The sequence below is a fragment of the Mycteria americana genome, chromosome 9 (assembly GCF_035582795.1).
Source record: "Mycteria americana isolate JAX WOST 10 ecotype Jacksonville Zoo and Gardens chromosome 9, USCA_MyAme_1.0, whole genome shotgun sequence".
Lineage (NCBI taxonomy): Eukaryota > Metazoa > Chordata > Aves > Ciconiiformes > Ciconiidae > Mycteria > Mycteria americana.
The window spans coordinates 15,090,696-15,110,377 of NC_134373.1; the positions used below are offsets into that span (position 1 = coordinate 15,090,696).

A 19,682-nucleotide genomic window follows, 5' to 3' on the forward strand; every position below is an offset into this window, starting at 1 on the left:
GAGGCAGACTGCTCAACGTCTTGCCCCTCTCTCTTATGACTCTGGCCAGCTCTGAGGGTGGGATGCGAGGGGCAGAGTTAGGGTTGCACAGAGGTATGGGTTTCATTTCCCCATTTTCAACTTTGTATGCTGCTAGATTGAACATTGTGGAAGAGTGCAAGTTTCCATAAGGAAACTTTCACCCTAAAATAAGGAAGATCCATTTTCAATTAATTAATTAACATTGTAGAGTATAAGGTCTTGCACAGTGAGACCCAACATAGCATCTCCAAAAATGGAAAGCTGGATCAGACTGGGGCTTTGGACTCCACTCCTATGTCATAAAACAGTGTTGGGTTTTTTATTAGTATTTTTTAAAATCTGCAACAAGATACAGCTCTGAATCTGTTCTTGCTAAACAAAGGAAAACTGTATTCATTTTTGTCAGACCAGCACTTTGAAATTCCCCAAGATAAGACACATAAATAAATGAAGAATTATACTTGGCAATGAGTTTGGCATCAGACTTTAAATGTTTCATAGTTCTGGGCTGAGGAAATAAGTTGAGCAAAGCCTCTAGAACCTTTCCGGAGATGTACTCAGGGTGTTTGGATATACTTGACAGCACCATGTTCAAGGGAGGAAAAAAGAGGAAATTGCTTATTCGAAACATGAGAAAGGGTTGCACCATGTGACGTGCCTGACATTTAAGTGATAATAGCGTTGTGCATATGCTCTTTTGGCTTTGGTCTGACACCTAGGCTCTGCCATGGTGCAACTTAGCACTGTCATGGTACAGCCTCGATGACTAAACTCAGAGAGATGTGACTTACCACTTGTTTCAGGAACATATGGGCCACAGATCACCCAGCCTCTGTCACAGGCTGGGGAAACATACAGCGTCTCCGGCAAAGACCCTGCGAGTTCCCCAGCTGCACAAGGTGGGTGTGCAGGCTGCACCATCCTTTGGGATGCCATTTGCATTACAGAAAATTGTGGCTAATTAGAAATAAACAGAAAAATGCTTGATTTACAAAGAAATGTGTGATTTTGCCAGCTAATTTTTTTTTTCACTCGCTTTAACTTAACATTCACAGAATACACTGATCATGCTAATGCTTTCTCTATATTCATTAATAAGGACAATTTACATTTATATAGCACCTCTCACAGTTAAGAATCCCAAAGCTTTCAGCAAAACATACACAAAAAATTACATCTATTTCACTGAATATAGTCATCGTCGGAATGAAAATCAACAATTGTGAAGCAGTGCAGAAGAACGTTACACAACAGTTGCAAATAAGACACAAAGCAAACCCCCAAAAAACCCAAAGCAAAAACCCCCTGAGATGCCAGATGCAAGTGTAGGTAAAGGGGACGTTAGTATGCAAACCGCAATGTGAAGCAGGCCTGTGTGTGCCCTGAGGAGCAGTGCTTGGAGGCAGCAAACATACTTCATAATGATTAAAGCAACAGACCCCATACATGTGCAGCCTATTGCTTTTCTGCACACCGAGGGAGATTCTCAGTTTAAACTGCGAACCTACGGAGAAGAGTGAACCAGGAACACTCGATGGATTCTGGTGATGAGAAAAGGGAAGGTAAGTGTACGCAAATTGTGAACAGCACTTATCTGACCACTAAGCTTCTTACTTTACAAATGGCCTCCAAATTTTAAAAGGCATTAAATATGCTAATACATTATTCTGAAAAAATAAAATAAAATAAAAATGAACTTCTTGTTTCAAATGATGACTTTTAATTCTCTATCATAACTGACACATAACTGGAATTCCCGGACCAAAATGAAATCATCTACTCTCTCTGTGTTCAAATCCCCCTTCTACCCCAAAACCCATTTACTTTAGTCACCGATCAAGTCTCCACACACTATATTACAAGTTGAGAGTCAGAGGTGGGAGAAAAAGCCATCCATCTAAAGTAAAATTAATAGCAAAACTTTGAGAGAGAGCATGCATGCGTTAGCAAGACCAAAGCATGAGCTATTACATGACAAATGCGTTGATAAATGTTCAGCCCTGCAAACACAAAATAACTTTGGTTTGGCTAATAAGCATCCATTCTAGCCCTTTCCCATCATTTTGAGGCAGACAAGGTAGTTTTCATACTTGACCCTTGAAAGCAGATTTGTTTTTGTAATTAACGTGTTATCCAGGGGTTTTTCTTTCCACGTCTCTTTCTCCTTTCGATACTCTCCCTCTAGCACAGAACGATTTCCTTGCCTGAAGTTGCCACTATATTCAACAACTGCTGGCTGAGACCTCACGACCCACTGCATAAATTCACATAAAATTATTCACGTTTGGCACATTTCTGCTGGCGAATAACAACAACCTTTTTGTCTCTGAGACAAAGGAAAGAAAGATTTTAAAAAAGAACAAAGGCAGCCTAATAAGAATCCCACATTTCCTATTTTTTCCTAATCTGGCTAAACAGCCTCTACAAGCCTGAGAAATTCAACAAAGCAAAGTTGTTGTGCACTGTTTGTCTTTCAGTACAGAATCAACACAGATGGAACAGCCTCTCAGCGTGACTTCTGATCACGGGCTCTGATATGAGGTAACTTTCCTTGCCTGTTAGATATTTTGGTTTTAGTTTTTCAGTGAGTTATCATGCTATCATGCAAGTACAGCTAAATCAACACTAAAATCCAGGATTCCAACACTGAATCCAAACCTGGTTGGGACTTCAATCTTGTCCACGTAGCAATTCTAGAGTTCATTCAGTGTAGTTACAACCACAATACAAGCAATCAAAAGAGGTCGGGGGAAAGACTTGAGCATTTCTTTTTGCTGCGTGGAAAAACAATGTATAGACTACACTTCAAAACTGATGACGTTTTTAAAATGTAAAGCTATAAAGTCCTGTTAAAACTGAAATGATGAAGCAACCTTTATGACAATGTCTTACTCCAGCTGAGTTACATCTGTATAAATTTATGTTTGGAAAACACATGAACCTGAATTTAGACTCCCTCCCCCTGGAAATTCTCAGATCTTGGTTTACTGAGTTAGTATGAACTCAGTTTCTGATCCCTTTGCTATATACAAACGTTCATGTGACTTCAGTGACAGTCACCTCAAGACTTTTCTAGTAAAGCAAAACTCGCTAGATGGGAAAAAGCTGCGATCACTACCTCTTATTTCACCCTCTTCACCCTTATGCAGTAGGGGAAGAGTGAATAATAGGGAAGAAAAAAATTAGCAATGTCATTATGTTTGGAAAGATCTCTACCATACTGTATTTAGGTGAGAGAGAGAGATACTTGGCCCATTCCCTGCTACAAACTTAGATTTATGTCAGAAGTGTTTTATTACTATTTATAACAATGACTCAGTAGACGTTTTTGAAGTACTATGATGCCACAAACTGAAAATGCTCCTATATCTGTGCTCACATATTTCTCCAAATTTAACAAGTGTGGTATCACTTAGCACAGATTGAGGCTATGGGGAGACACTACAGATTGTAATATGAACTCAAAGCGTGAACAATTCCTCAAGTCCCCCATATCTTACTCTGTCAGCTCTTCTTTTCACACAGACTTGTATATCTTGCCTACACACTCATACACTGGTTTGAAAAACCCAACATTGATATATTAATGCCATGATAGTAATGAAGTCTTACGTTCTTTTAGCCCCAAATTCCAGAAGCAACCAGTTTTAAAATCATCGTAACAGTGGGTACATCATCAACTCAAAGGAATTTCTGTTTTCTTTTTAACCCAGGGAAAAACTTGACCATCTTTTTTTAATGCTATCAACCTGGAAGCTTGACAGTAAGGATTAAAAATTGCTCTTTCCTTCCCACTTGGTTATTGGAAAGGCTGTGAAAGGCAATCAGTCTTGTGAAGCCACACTTCACAGTCTGCATAAAAATGCCATGATTCCCAGTCCTCCCCCCAACCTAATTGAAAGTGCATAATATCACACAGCTGGGAAAAACTAAACCATAAACATATGCAATATATCATGCTATCATACAAAACCTGTTACTAATAGGCACTTGATGATCAGCAGGATCGAAAGGGATGTGAAAACAGAGATTATTTTTGCTGCAGGGTAAGAACTTTTCCCGATTGAAAGAGGGAAAAACACTCTCTCAGCAGTGCAGGAATTGGACTGGAGTCAGTTCACTCATTCTGTTTGTGAAATACGGACTTTTCTTTAATGATTTCTGTTTGACTGCTGCTTTGCTCTGATGCTTTGGGGGTACTGCTGCAGCAAATCATGGTTTTGGTTAAGAGGAAATCCATGGCTTTCTAGTCAGTAAATACAGGGGTTTGGGGCATCTGAACAGCCCCCCTGCCTAGCCCCAGGCTCCCTCCCCACCAAGCTATCATTGTTTGTAATGCCAGGTGGCAATACTACCTGTCACCAGGGGTCTGTGGGTAGTGCTGCTTGTTTATTTTTGCATACAGTCCTTCCAAGTGCTCCCTCTCCATTGGTGCTGTAGGAGAATCACATGGATATACAAAGGTTTCTGGTACTGCTGGTGATGATGGCCTGTAGATGCTTGCTGCTGGATAAGCCTCTCGGAAGTGGTTTACTCTGGCATAATTTGGATCCATCTCATCATCATCAATGTCAGGTCCTCCAGGACCAGTAGAATAATCACTCAGGCCTCTCAGTTGCTTTTGCCGTAACTCCTGATGCTTTGCACCAATCCTAACAATGAAAAAGAAAGAACAATACACAGTTGGATCTGCTTCAACAGCAACCACAGACACTGATGCATCACACAAACCTGGAGCCTCAACCCCGAACCCAGCTGTTTAGATCTTCCAGTACACTGTGAAACCGGTGCCAGATAAAACAAAATGGTGCATGCAGCAATTTTGTTCTTTATCTCTGCCAATCACGTTTGTAACCAAGGTTGGTCATCATTCTGATGAAAAAAATTAATGCTGAATATAGCGTGGCTTTTCACAAGCGTGCATGTGTGTGTGTGTATGCATGAACGCATACAGTTTTAATTCTACCCTCCACTTTTAAAATTACCCTCCACTTTGCAGCTCGTATACCTAACCCAATCCTGAAACTTTTAATCTAAATTAGCCAGTAAAATTGTTACTGCCCCTTGGTCACTTGACCCGCCTAGATTCTCCTAAATACATTAACTTGTGAAAAGTGGATTAAATGTGAACATAAATGGAGAGATGGCACAGTTGTCTCAAATCAAAGGACCACAGTTAATTTGCTGAAGATTTAACTTTTGTTTTATTTTATTTTGGCTACATAAATGTGGAAATCATGCCTTATTATAGAGGGGATAGGGACAAAGTAAAACAGCAAAGAAATTAATAGAAACCTGACAGAGATGAATTGGTACATATAAGTGAATTAAAGACTATTACTGGCAGTACTCCACTGTGATAAAGCCTTAAGTGGTATTACAAAATGCTGCTGCTAATCAGGGCCATTGTGTAATCTCTTTGGAATAGTAAAACATATTCAGGTAAATTTCAAACTCAGCTGATATTCAATGATTCAACATTCATGCTGGAGAAAAAAAACCTATAGCAAGGCTCTGTGAGCACGCAACTTCTGTTAACTGCTCAGCTCCTCTTCAACACAGCGTAATTAAATGCAGTGAGATGGATCTGGCAGAATGCTGACCGCAGGACGTAATAAATAGCATTTACAGAAAATAACGGAGCACGGAGGAAAAAACAAAGAAGGGAAGACAGATACAGAGATGCAGTGCCTGACAGAAGAAGTCAACATTTGCTGTTGCCTGTATCTGAAGCACAGCAGCAGTGTAGAAAGAACAGTATAATTTGTACCATAGAAGAATAAGTAAAGAGGGTCTAGCAGACTTGGTTACCCCAGTAAAGCATAATGGCCTCAGGACTCTGCATAGTGAAAAATTAGGATGTTCTGGAGAAAGTCTTTAAAAGGCATGGAGAAAATGGTTCCCTAAAGAAATAGAGGAGCACATTGGGAGCTTCCAGTCTGACAGACAGGAGCTATTAAGTGCAGAATGGGATTCATACCATTTATTTTCCTTCATTAGAATTGTATCATCAAAATAAACGCTAATACTTTTCAAATAATTTGTAGCTAAAAAGGTTCACAAATAATTCTAATGAGAACAGCATGCCTTCCTACATATATACTTGAGTACCTTAATGTGTATCGTGCATGCTTTCCAGTTACATATCTCCATTAACTGTGCTAGGACATATCTAGAAGTGATGCTAGTTTTTAACACTTAAAATGTAGTCGTACTTTACAGCGGGATGAGCCTGCATATGATACAGTCCTTGACAGTCGGGGGTTGCCCACTCTCCACGCTGCCTTCCCTCAGTGAAGCAGATGACCTTGCTCCCCTCTAGTACAGTGTGCGGTTTTGGGCGCCTCAGTATAAGGAGGACATCAAACTATGGGAGTGCATCCAGAGGAGGGCGGCCAAGATGGCGAAAGGCCTCGAGGGCAAGACTTATGAGGAGCGGCTGAGGTCACTTGGCTTGTTCAGCTCGGAGAAGAGAAGGCTGAGGGGTGCCCTCGTGGCGGTCTGCACCTTCCTCACGGGGAGCAGCGGAGGGGGAGGTGCTGATCTCCTCTCTCTGGTGACCAGCGAGAGGACACGAGGAAATGGCATGAAGCTGCATCAGGGGAAGTTCAGCCTGGACATTAGGAAAAAGTTCTTCACTGAGAGGGTGGCTGGTCACCGGAACAGGCTCCCCAGGGAAGCGGTCACGGCACCAAGCCTGTCAGAGTTCAAGGAGCGTCTGGATGATGCTCTTAGTCATATGATTTAGTTTTAGGTAGTCCTGAGAGGAGCAGGGAGTTGGATTCGATGATCCTTATGGGTCCCTTCCAACTTGAGATATTCTATGATCCTATGAAATATTTTAATATAAAGATCCTGTGAGAGAATAGTATCTTCCTAACAGGCCATTTCTGCTTTTCCTCAACTTCCTGATCCCAGCCCAGTTAGTTCATTCTCTTTAATTTTTCTTCAGATACCATAAAAAATACTCACAAAGCCTTAATGTAATCTACTACAGTAGTTCTTAGAGATGAAAGGATGATAAGAAGAAATAAGCTACAATCCGTCTATACCCTTAACGCCTCTCAGGTATCTACACTGAAGCTTCCTAAGAATTCCTAAGAATTTCTTCTTTTTTCTCCCTGGAGCTTCTTTCCCGGTACAAGCGTCTCCTCCTCCCTTAACCTTCACTCCCTTTTGCTTCAGGTTTTCATGCCACACAGACTCCCTACTTTGAATTCAAATGGTGGCCCGGGTGAGGACAGGCGCTATGCTCCAGTGCAACCTCACCCAGGGTAAGGCAGTGTCTTGGGGAAGTGGCAGGCTTCGAAATGAGCCTTTGATTCTGCACAATGCTGACTCTTGCCCCTAGGGAGATTTTACTGGAGAATCTTATGGAGGGCATAGCCTGGTGTCAATATGTGATCAATTCAGTTAGTAAGGCACATATTCTCTCATTTTACTGCCGATTGCACTGGCTTAGCTGGCTGATGGCTGCTTGGGACAGCGAGAGTTTAATGGCATTTGCAGAACGATAGGATATACAACTTATTCTTTGCAAAACTAATGGTGACACTGGTATAGACCTTGGTAAAAGGCATGTGTTTATTCATAAAGCAATGGGCAATGGCATGGGGAGAAAATCAACACTAAGGAGCTGTATATGAAAACAGAAACTAAAAAGCAGTGGTCAGCTTGCATTTCTATCTAAACCACAAACCACTGCTAGCAAATGAGTAATAATTAGAGAGCAGCTGAAAGTGTGCAAAGCCTTTATCCTCCAAGGGTTTGTGAATAAAGATAAAAGAGAGATTATGCAGCGGGGAGTGGTCGAGGGAGCCAGTCTGCCCGTGTCTGTGAGTGAAACACCACGTTCATCGTTCACATAAAGGAATTTGGGGCAAAGCTATCACTTGGTCCATTCACGTAAAAAACAGTCTTTTCAGGTAGCTCATCATCTGGGAGCACTCACCGTACTACAAGGACAGGGATGGATTTCCATTGCAAATAAGGCCTCAGACATCAGTGAAGCAGGGAGGGAGGACTATGCTGCTGATTTCTCTCTCTTATACATACAGGGACTTCAAGAGAAACCCTCTTGCAGAAGGATTAATATTTTACATGTCCCACATGGGATTATGTCAGAAATGTAAAAAGGAAGGCACTATCTTTGCTTAAAAAAAACAACAAACAACAAAACAAAAATCACACAAGTGACTGTTAGCTTCTGCACCCAATAACTCTGTCAGTTTAGTAGTAGTCCTTACCTCCAATTATCCTGCTCTTCTTCTACTAAAATTCTACTAAAATTGTTGCTGTTTTCCAACTCTGAAAAAGCACTGGATGTTCTTAAAAACCTGGGAAACTGGGGAGGGCTTCACCCTCAATTAGTGACCAAAAAAGCCTGAACAAAGACTTCAGTGCAGGAATATATCATATGAGATACAAGTTTCATGGCACACACAGGTCCATGTGGGATGATACAGGCAGAAAAATGGGAGGACACTGCATTTCAAGGAATGGTCTTGTCACATGCCAGTGCAGAAGGCACGGCACCCAGTCCCGAGAAAAGTCACAGCAGTTTCTCAGAAAATCATGACCCATAATGTTCTTTGGACCAATACATCACCTGTCCCCCAGGTATTTAAGACCTATTTGAAAGCGAGAGTAGTGCAGCACAGCATCACCACGTGAATCTTGCTTTCATGTCTGACAGTGAGAGTAATTTGTCCTGCTATCAATACTGGTATATTCTGCACAACAAAAGCTGGAATTAGGTCACCACAATTTTCTTTTGTTCCTGTGAATAAGCCTAGCTTCTTCAACTTCTCCTTCTGAATGCAATCTTCAATGTCTGCCGCTATTATAAGTCGAACCTGCGCAAGAACAATTACTTCCATGCTATATTATAGGGACCAGTCAATACCAGGTTATGTGAAATTCTTTCATGATCAATGTTTCATCTTTTCAATATGGCTACTATAATTGCATTAATATTTCTTGTTTCCTTTTTACTCTTCCGCGCAAATCTATAAAATTTGCTCAGTGATCTCTTTTTCATGTCAATTCAAACGTTCAAATATAGGGAAACAAACTATCAGATGGCTGCTTTTTCTTTCTATTTACCTGTCCTTCCATGCCTTCTCTTAATGTTTTTCACCTTTGAAGTTTCTTCACATTTTTGTGAAGTTTTAAATATCCTCACTGTATTTCAGCATCATGTTTTCACCCAGTTTTAACTATAGCACATCCCAGTAGGTGCGCAGGAGTTCTTTACTGACGTACAAAAAATGAATGTGCTGTTCCTTCCATCATTCCCATAACGCTCTGCCAACCCTGCTAAGCAAGCTACTTCTGCTATAGCCTACTCTAGTCGTTTACCATTTCTGCACCTCCCTCTGCATTTCTCCCTATCTGAAACAGCATTATCTTTACTCCCCATCACCAAAAAAACCAATCTTCCAAATCAACACAACTATGACAGCAATCAGCTTACAGTTACTATGAACATACAATTACTACAAGAGAGCCCCAAACTCGCAGCACAGGATGGGTCTGGTTAAACAACTGGTGCAAATTTGTGACAAAAGATAAAATGTCACTCAGCACCACGATGCTGGCAGTGAAACCAGAGATGAGGGGAGGCACAGGTCACCGTCTGAACAATTTAGTGTAGCACTAAAGTTTCTACAAACTTCCTGATGAGGGAAAGGGAAAAGAAAAACTCACACAGAATGAAGGGAAGTTAGATATATTTCCTTTTGGGTATCCCATATCAATCCTGCTTGCTCTCTTCCGCCACCTGAACACCATGCTCTCCAGTTAAATCACTGCACGACAACTACATCAACTTCCCCTAGCTGTGTTTCTGTAAAAACACAACCTTTGCACACAAGCAGCCAGAGGACAGGCAACAGAAGTGCTGTATCAAGCAATGCCCTTTTTTTTTTTTCCTGTGACCCATCTTTTTCTCAATAGCATCCAAACACATATCCTATCCTAACCTTTTCTGTTGCTTTCAAGACCCACTAGCTATCACTAGAACCATTCCCTACAACAAATAATTTCAGAAAAAAAAAATAGTTTGATAAAATATATAAACTCAATAGAACTATAGGTAACATTTCCAAAACATGTTGCATCCTATTTGTAAAAGTCAAATGAAGACAGGATCTTATATACCTAAGGTAATTCTGGAAGTGGGATGTGGTATTTTGAAAACACTTCTCTATACCTCACATACTGCTCAGTAGCACACTCCCAGAGCTATAAACCAAGGAAACGCTCTCATTTATCCATGAAACAATCTTCCTATCTGACATAACCACACAAATCATATATGGTGATTTCTCATGTACTAACACACGAAAAGACACATAAACCTAGAGTGCAGCAGCCATAAAAGGGTTAACAGCCCAAACAGTTCCTTCCAGCTGCAGCTCAGACACAGGATTGAGTTACTGTGGCTTAACAAGTTATTGTGTTTCTGCTGAGCTACTGTCAATGACCACATATGTATTCGCCGCCTGTGACAAACACAATGTAAAATGCTTTAGCCTGACATCGGTGACAGAGATACTGACAGGCGAAAGCTGGCTTAAAAGACTGCAGCGCACGCAGGGTGAGGCAGCTGCGGGAAGGGATATGGACCACCTCAAGAAAACTCCAGAAGAGCTGAGCAGAAGTGACTTTTGGAGCAGACCCAGAAATGCTTTTGGAATAGAATGAGAGGGCTAGGAAAAGCCGTAAGAGATACTCCTCATCTCTTGGCCCACCAGGCGGAAGCTGGGTGGGTGGCTGGGTTGTGAGTGGGGAACAAGAAAATGCTGAAGCTCCTAAAACCAGTGCTCTAAGCCTCTGTGAAAATTAAAATGCAGGACTTAACGTTACTAGCACAGTAGCCCAAAGAAGGTCAGGGTCGTTAAAAGCCATGGAACCCAAAGACTGCCTTCAACAGGGAACAAAGAGCAAGATACTGGACGGAGCCCAACCTGCAGTTCTGGAGGCCCAACACCAGCCCTAGCTCCAAAGGAGCTTTGCACAGCGAGTCACAGTCTAACAAGCCATCACCTTGGATCAGGACAAAACCCGAAGCAGCACGTCCTCCTGGCTCTGCCACCCCCAAGCGAGGGACAGGGTGCCTGCTGCCCAACAGGAGACATGAGAAGCATCTCGGTGCCACCAACAGCTACTAGATCTGGCCACAGCGTAAAAACTGCAGGTGGGAAGCTTGGCCCAGGAGAGACCATGGGCTTTCTTATTCGGAGACCTGCAAGGCTGCACTTCACATCAGAACAGTTTTGGATGGGGAAAACTGACCAAAATAGGCCCATGACAAAAAAGCACCACCTTTCCTGAGGTGTTTGAACTCCTCCTCCCTTGCACTCCCCATGAGCTCTGGGTCATCCTGTTTCTTCTGACTTTCCAGGAAAAGTGTAAAAGTGATGCAACATTTTTTTATTTACCATGCACTGACTGCGCGCTTAGTACTGAGCAGAGCACAAAGAATGACGTGGTTTGAGCCCCAAGGTGCCTATCTAAGTAGCCAAACACAGGACAGAAAATGCAGTTGCTGACCAAAACAGCGTATTTCACAAAGGGACCTTGTTTTATACTTCAGATGAATACAGCAACATTTCTTGTATGGTGGATTAAAGGCAATAGACTTTGTGGAAGCGCAAACAGGTATATGAATGAGCAAGATGCTGGCTAAGTCAATGAAAGATGTTCCTCGGGGGAGAAGGATGAATAGCAAGCAAAGACAAAATGTGTAACAGAAACAGGGCCATAGGTCTCAGGATAATCTCTATTCTGTTGGCAGTAAGAGGGGCAGAATAAAAGCAGGTAAGCGAGTGTGCGTAGAACCAGTCTGAGGCATACCTAAACTCTGAAAAAGGACTTGATCCTTTAAGTCTTTTGAGATCATTGAGATGCTAAACATTCTTCCACTCATTTGGTTGTTCCTTGTGAACAGCAGAATAAAAGCTGTTTCATTGCTTTTTCCCCACTCATGTGACTCTCCCTGAGATCTACATACTGCAATGATTACTCAATTTACATCTGATTTAGTATCTTAATAGTTCAACTGTGATTTTACATAACATTTCTGCTTTTGTCTCTCATTTACCTAATTCATACATACATTGAGTAACGGGTTGTCTAGAGGAAAGCAGCCTATTTCTGCAGGAGGTCACTTACATTTCCATTGGGTTTAATGTTTTAATTCCTTTCTAGCTGCTAGCAAAATATATTTTGGTAACTAAAATCTTGTATTTTCATTCATTTACATAATAGTGGACTGAATACATCCTGCCTTCAGATATTCATAAGCCATAATCACTGATGGGAATGGGTATATTTCACTTGAATATCTGAGGAGATAATTTCAGTATAGTGCTTTTAATTTTTTTTATTTCATAATCGTTTTTCAGACAGTCATGGTCTATAATGACATTAACAATCTTATTCAAACTTGCATCTTTTATCAGGAAAAGACTCATTTGTATTTTTTCAACCATGACCTAGGAAAACTCTAGAGGCAGGCAAATCTCATAGCTAAAAAAAAAAAAATAAAATAAAAATCCACCTCTTGCCAGTAAATTGAGGACATCTGATATGGACTCATCAAGACTCAAACAATATCTAATTTAGTATTATCTTTCAGGGTATTCTGCTGGAGGCATATTTGTCAAAAACATCTTCCCCATAAGCTATGCAAGTGTTTCTTCATTCCAGCTCATTCTATTGTGCTGGATTTGAACATCTTCTCCCCCATAATTAGTATCTGTAATTGTAAACAAGAACAGAAACAGTCTCGGAAATAAAAAAGGCAAGCCACAAATTCAAGGGAGTAAGAGACTGTAACTCGGGATAAACAAGATAGATCTTATAACAGCATTAACCGGCCCAATAATAAAAACCACCAGGGCTAAACATAAAATATTGCCTGTTCTAGATAACTACCCCATACCCGTATAATGCTGAACTGACCAAAGCAGCTGCCTTTGGAAGGTTGTGAGTAAAGAAACAGAGGAAAGAAAAACCGCAGAAAGAAAGAGAGCTACACTGACCTTAAAATTTAAGATTATGACAAACTGAAGATGAAATATAGCCTTTTCATACCACAAAATGAGGAGTGTGAGCTTTGGATAGACAAGACTGAGGTCTTAATGTTCTTCCATTTATTTCACAGGTGACAGGGAGTGATTACCAACTTACACAGGATCCTGCCCTCTAAAGAAAATCCTGGCTCTAATGAGGTCAGTGCATTTTCCCCCACCCCGTGAACTTCAGTGAGAACAGGATTTTACCTTTTCTGTTAACTCTCAGGAATTTTTTCCATCTCTCTTTTGTCCACATCAGTTGTACACTGGGTGAAATGCACAGATTACAGAAAACCAACTACTGGAAAAGCCAAGTATATTTAATTTTCTTTACTCACAACTATCCTGAGTTATTTTTTGAAGTGACAATATCAGAAAAATTTAGGTTGGAAGGAACCCTCTGAAGGTGACCCTGCTCAATCTCCTGCTGAAAGCAAGACTGACTGCACAGATCAGGTTGCTCAGCCTCCTGTCAACAGGATGTTCCTTGTTTTGTGACAACGTGGATTAGATGGTGGAATCATTCCAGGTTTGTCAAAATTACTTTGGCATCTTTCACCTGAGATGTTCTGATGCCTTTAAGAGCTCCAAGCTCCTCCTGCAAAATGGCCTTGAGTCTGCAGGGGCTTTGCAGACCACAGGTAAGTTGCAGGCCTAGTTCTCAACACTGTTTTAAAGGAATTCTCAGGCTACTGTAATTTGTACTTTTCTGTTAAAAAGATAAGGAAGGTGCTCTGCACATCATACCCGAGTCCCTTTTGATAACATTAGCTCATTCTGGAACAAATAATCATGAAAAGAGAATCAAAATAACAGAATACTCCTAGAAAGCAAGATTTAACTTTGCTTATATTTTAGTCATTGGGAACTTAATGTCAGGAATGGAAACAATACCAATTGCGTTCAAAGCCACCTCTCCAACCAAGACATCAAGCAAATTATTTCAGAGAAGTTCATCAGATAAACAGTGAGCAAGTATAAAGTAACTGCAGTATACCTGCAGAAAAACTACGGGGAGACAGAGACATCGGTCTATGAACTTACTCATTGCCGCTGACTAGCTCAGCTCCAGCGATTGCTGTAGTACGTATCAGTCAAAACCACTGAGGATTCTAACACTGTCTTAAGAAAAATACCAGAGACACTGTAATGACCACGGGAAGACACAACATTAATGTAACACCTCATGAAAACCCAACATCCACAACCACATGCAGTAACACAGCTCAGAACAGCCCCAGGAAGACCGACACCTACTGAGTCCCAGGGGTTCCTCCATCAGTGAGCGGGTATTCTCGGAACACTCCCTGCATAGACACTCGCAGCTCCACTTAGCTAGGGAGACCTCATGAGTTCGCACAACCATCTCTGCAACTGCATAAACATTATGACTTCATTTGAATGAAATCCTAGTAGTGGAAGGAGCAAGCCTAGCTCCATGTGATAATGATATTCCATGCACATTTCTTTATTCTACACATACAACATTGAACCTGGAACCTACTGAACAGAATCTCTCTGTTCGAGAACAGGAACAGTCTCCATCTGTTAGTCTGGGATTCACAGGTTGTTTCTAATTAACAGTCCCAGATTAGAAAGCAAAACCCAGCTTTGGCTGAACAGACAAAGCTTTAAGACTTCCAGTTATTTTGGTTTAAGCTCACTACAGAGAGTTACATGTGCAAACCGATTTCCTGCCTGTCTATCCCCACGAGTTGTATTCTCATTTTTTTCCCGTTGGTAAGGGAGTGAGAACAGGAATTCTGTGCTGTGGCACTAATTCAAAGTGCACGCCAAAGATTTATGATACACTGTCATATATCACATATGGAAGGGCGAGGAATGAAATGCAGCTTCCAAGTCATTCTTATGCCCTTATTGATTTTGGGGTAGGCAAGAGCTGACCTACATTCAGCACTGCATCAAAGAAATCCCTAAGCCAGATTAGTCCGTCTCCTAGAAAGCACTCTATTACCCAGGTTGGCTAGTATACTGGCTAGTTTCGCTACCTTAGTTTGGCCTATAAAAGTTTCTAACAGCAGTATTTCTGTTTTATAGTGTCATTTTAAAAAACATCAAGTAATAGAACTCCCATATATACAGAAAAGAACCACACATTAGCCCATTTATGCAAGAAAGAGCCAGGCCATTGCCCCCAAGCTGCTCTGACCTTTTAGGTGGGCAGGTGGCACAGCTTGTGAAAACTGGTCTCCAGAGCAAAGTGAAACCAGTGCTTCAATGAAGGGCAAACCAAGGACGCTAAATGGCTTGGATGAGAATCTGGGTGCTTAAATTTAGAGGGCATGGCTATGACACCTGGAAAGTGCTATTTCCATCAGTCTCCAATACCTGGAGTAGTACTGTGATAGTTAAAGGGCAATTCCATGTGCCATTCTGTTATCCTCGATTCTTAATATTCTTGAGCTAGGACAACCTGGGATCAACTCTCAGCCTAATGTTGTCTTAAAAATGTCCTCCAGCAGTGGATTAGCCACATGAAGCAGCTCAATTGCTATTTGGTTCTAAATGCCACATCACAACCTGTGAAAGGTAGGTGGGAGCTGTCTACCTCAGCTACTCATAACCAAACACCAATCTCTCAATGTTCAATGGTAGGCTTTTATTACATGTTCTGGTATGCAAAGCAGCAGCAGATCTAAAATGAGAATCATTCAGAATCAATGGGTTGGGATTAATCTGTCCTCCTGTCCAGTGCAAGTGCTGCCACAGTAATAAACAGAAATCTGATAACTTCATACTGTCAGCACAAAATGAAACTATGACCTTGACCTGTGCAACATCATCCAGTAATTTTTTCATAACTTCAACATACCATACTACACGGCTATGATCTAATAAGAATCTAAAAGTAATTAACTGGAATTTTTGAAAACTGAAGCCTTAATCAAATATGTATTCTTATCAGGGTTGCAAGCCAGCAATAAATTGGGACATTTAAAAAAACTGGGATCCAATCCAATACGTGATCTGATCAGGGTTCAATGGTTATAATAAATTGGGAGTATTAAAACTGGGATCACATCCAACACTTTATTTTGTCTAAACCACAGGACCTAGCTGTGCTGCAAAGTCAGGAACACTCAATGAACAGATATACCATGTTGGATTAACCCTTAATAAATAATGATGCACAAGCTCAGGAGTCCCAAAAACATGTGGTTTAGCACAGAGCTTAATGGTGAGAAGAGAAATCACCAACATTTTGTCAGAGATCAATATGAACTATAAACAGCCATAACAACACTTTCAGACTTGGTAGGTGGATAACACAGGCACAAAAGCTACACGGGGTTGGTAACAATGTGTGTGTGTATGGGCGCTCGAAGATGGACTAGGCATTCAAAAACCATACTTCCATTTCTGTAACAGTCTGAATTTCAACTTTTGATTCAAAACAATTTGGCTTTTCTACCATGCTGCCATGCATGCAGCTATTCTTGTTTTCATTTTGATTTCCAGTAACATACAAATTTTCTGTAATTAAATATAATGAAACAAATGCTGACAGAAATGGAATGGAGTTTCACTCACGAGTATTCTCTCATATGTAAGTGGTCTCTAAATGTTTCTGTAAGATGCATTCCCTTCATACAGGGATCTTGCAGCTGCAAAATTAAACCTCTGTTTGCCAAATATCAAAAACATATGTATTGATTTTTTAACTATGGGAACAGGCAACAAGCATCAGAGCTGATAAGACAAGAGAGAAACTCTCTTCAATTGCTGGAAGATTTCCGAAAAGTAAAGGAAATTCTGTCTTTCACATAAAAACTGAAACCATTTAATTTTACTCAAATTTGAGATTCACTGTAACTTAAGCATTCAGTTCAGATGTTCAGAAAGCAAGGTCCAGATGTTCCTTCTGCTTCTCTAACACTCTACTCAAAAACATAATACGATTAAAAAAAATTCCTCACTTAATTCCAATGAGGACTACAAAACCAAGACTGTACAAGAAACTACTTCTACGAACAAGTGCAGAGTATTGTTTTTTACATAGAGTGACTCCTTATCACCAACTCATATGCTACTTTTAAAAATCACCCTGTTTTCAACAAGGTGCTTCATTTTGTGAAATTTTATTCTAATGTCAAGGAAACGTTCGACTCTGCTGGAAGAGAGACTTTGGTCTCAGCAGGAATATTCCAGTAAAATAATCCTAAACAAACAGGAAAAAATAGTTTTCTTCCAATTGATAGGCACTTTATTTGCATTTGAAAGGCAAACAAATTATTACGTGTAAAACTCAAGTGCCTAATATATTTATCTAGTTTGTTTTACAATGATTTTCAAATGTTAGAAAATTAAAAAGCATGCCCAAACAAGTGGGAAAAAGATGGAGGAAGGGAGGAAGAGAAATCTTGTTTTGAGGGAAAGGAAAGACAGGATCTCTTCCAGTATTTAATAATGTAGTGAACATCTTGTTGTTAAAATGATAAAGTCTGAGTAATTTATACAGAACACACTAAAAATACAGATTTGAGTCAGCTTGATCAAAATAAACCTCAGACATAGCATTTGCTTTTTCCTTTTATGGGCAGATTCTAGACCTTTGGAGCACATGCTTTATTACAGCCAAACTCTTTGAAGCATGAACAAAACGATGAATTTATTTAAAATAGGGCCTCAGTCCAATGAACCACTTGACTTGTGTCAGGAAGGACAAACCACCACCTCAGAGAACTATATCACCAGTTAAGTCTGTCCTCCTAAACTATCTGTGTCATGAACTTCTGACTTTCTCCAGCCAAGTTTCAGTGACATTGCATCGCTGTGGCACAAGGAAAGCTAAGGGAGGTAGGGGGAGAAGAAGAAAATAGTAAAATTTAGAGGAGGTGCTGACTTCATATTCAATTGGACACAGATAAGGCTATTACTAAACAAGGAATGCCTAACATCCTAAGTTCCCGTTAACCAGTTGGAGCCTGCAGAAGTAACAGTCATATAATAAAGTACTGGCTTTGAAAAGAAAGGAGGCCTGGGGCTGCGGTCTGGAACAAATTCCTAGCCTGACAGGGACTTTTTAGGAACCTGGACAAGCAGCTGCACTGCCTGCATGTCAGATTCCCACCCCCAGGACACTTTTTTTTTCCCCTGCCAGATTTTCTCTCTTCTACCTCAACTGTAGTGCTTAGGGTCAGGCCCAAGCTTCCCTAACAGCAACGAGCCCAATGAGACCTTGATCTTGGTGAGGATTGCTAGGGAATACAAGAAGTAAAAAAATAACGATGTCAGCATTTCAGTGCAGGATGTGGAGCTGCTTCAGAGAACTGCAGCTACAAGGCAGCACAGAGAGCTGCACTGCAAACTGAGAATAGGACAATGTGGAATGGAAGTAGAAATTACTAGGCTAGAGAAATACTAAATATATTTTCACTTTTTAAGGTTCAAATCTGAAAGTTGGTGGCCCATAAAAGGGGTTGCCAGGCAAATCTGTGCTAAGGACCAATGCGCAAGCAAGTCCAATCCTTTTGGGAAGCATCTGCACTACAGAGTGAGTGCTGTATACTCTGTCTGCATACGCCTACTAGCTCTAACACATTCTGGATGTGCCAGACATGTTGCACATGCACTGTACAATTCCTTCTCTGTGCAAGCAGGAAATCCAACCTATTCTGAGCATGATGGACTTACGCCCATGCAGCACACCTACGTAAGATCTGATGTTTCTTGTCAGAGCCAGAGTCCCTGAGTTTGTACTGCACAGCCAACCCACAATTGTGCACTGAACACATCTGACATTTCTGCACGTCTGTAAACCTTGTCAAAATTTCTGGAAGAAGGCTGCATCCTTTACAGCAGGCCTATCCCTGGAATTTTGTGAGATATTACTGTACCTATCCAATACCAATCAAAAAACTCTTTGCAGAACTCTGAGAGACAGCCTACTCCTGTACACTGGAAATGCACTTCCTACTGAAAAATATTTCTCAGCTGAGATCTTGGAACAGTGTTCTGTTTTTTGGAGAGCTGCCAAGCATATATTGCATGCAAAACCAACATCCAAAACCATGCGAGGTCTGCAGCTGCTAAGATGCTGAAATGCACTTGATCATTAATCCTGTCACACCCAGCCCAAAAATCAACTACTCTGACCTCTTCCACTAGCGTCCAAAATGGACAGCTCAGCCTCTGAAAAAAAACCTGTCAGATGAAAATCCATAGTATCAGTTAGTATGACAGATCCTGAAATGTTTAGGCAGTCAGCATTTAAGAAAACTGAAGTTTAAGCAAAAAACCTGACTTTAATATTGTAATTATTGGATTGAGGATCTGAACAAGAATTATTTATACAGCTAATCTCAGAAAGGTAAAGTTAGGTGCGTGTTTAAGTTAATCCCGAAAAGGTTAAATGTTAGAAAAGCAATTTGTATTTTATTCAAGCTCTTAATACAGGATTTGTTCACAGGTATCGGGACAAAACGTACTACATTTCTATCAACAGTTCTGTAGTCTGTTCTACTATTACATGCCTAGTAGTTTTAACATATACTCATTTCACTCTCAACAAGAACAGACTTGAAAATATACCTATGTTCTAGTAAGCTTCAGTGAAGC

The 19,682-nt window shown here is 40.7% G+C and overlaps 1 protein-coding gene across 3 annotated transcripts in view; it reads right to left on the bottom strand.

Annotated features, from left to right (window-relative positions):
* Positions 1 to 19,682, bottom strand: part of PARD3B (par-3 family cell polarity regulator beta) — a 443,287-nt gene that overhangs the window by 79,775 nt on the left and 343,830 nt on the right. For all 3 annotated transcript variants that reach the window (XR_012777023.1, XM_075511456.1, XM_075511455.1), the window contains one exon: positions 4,377 to 4,673. Coding sequence is in view for 2 of the 3 variants with exons in the window: in XM_075511456.1 (XP_075367571.1) it covers positions 4,377 to 4,673 (297 nt within the window). In the remaining variant the exon portion in view is untranslated. The remainder of the gene's footprint in view (positions 1 to 4,376; positions 4,674 to 19,682) is intronic.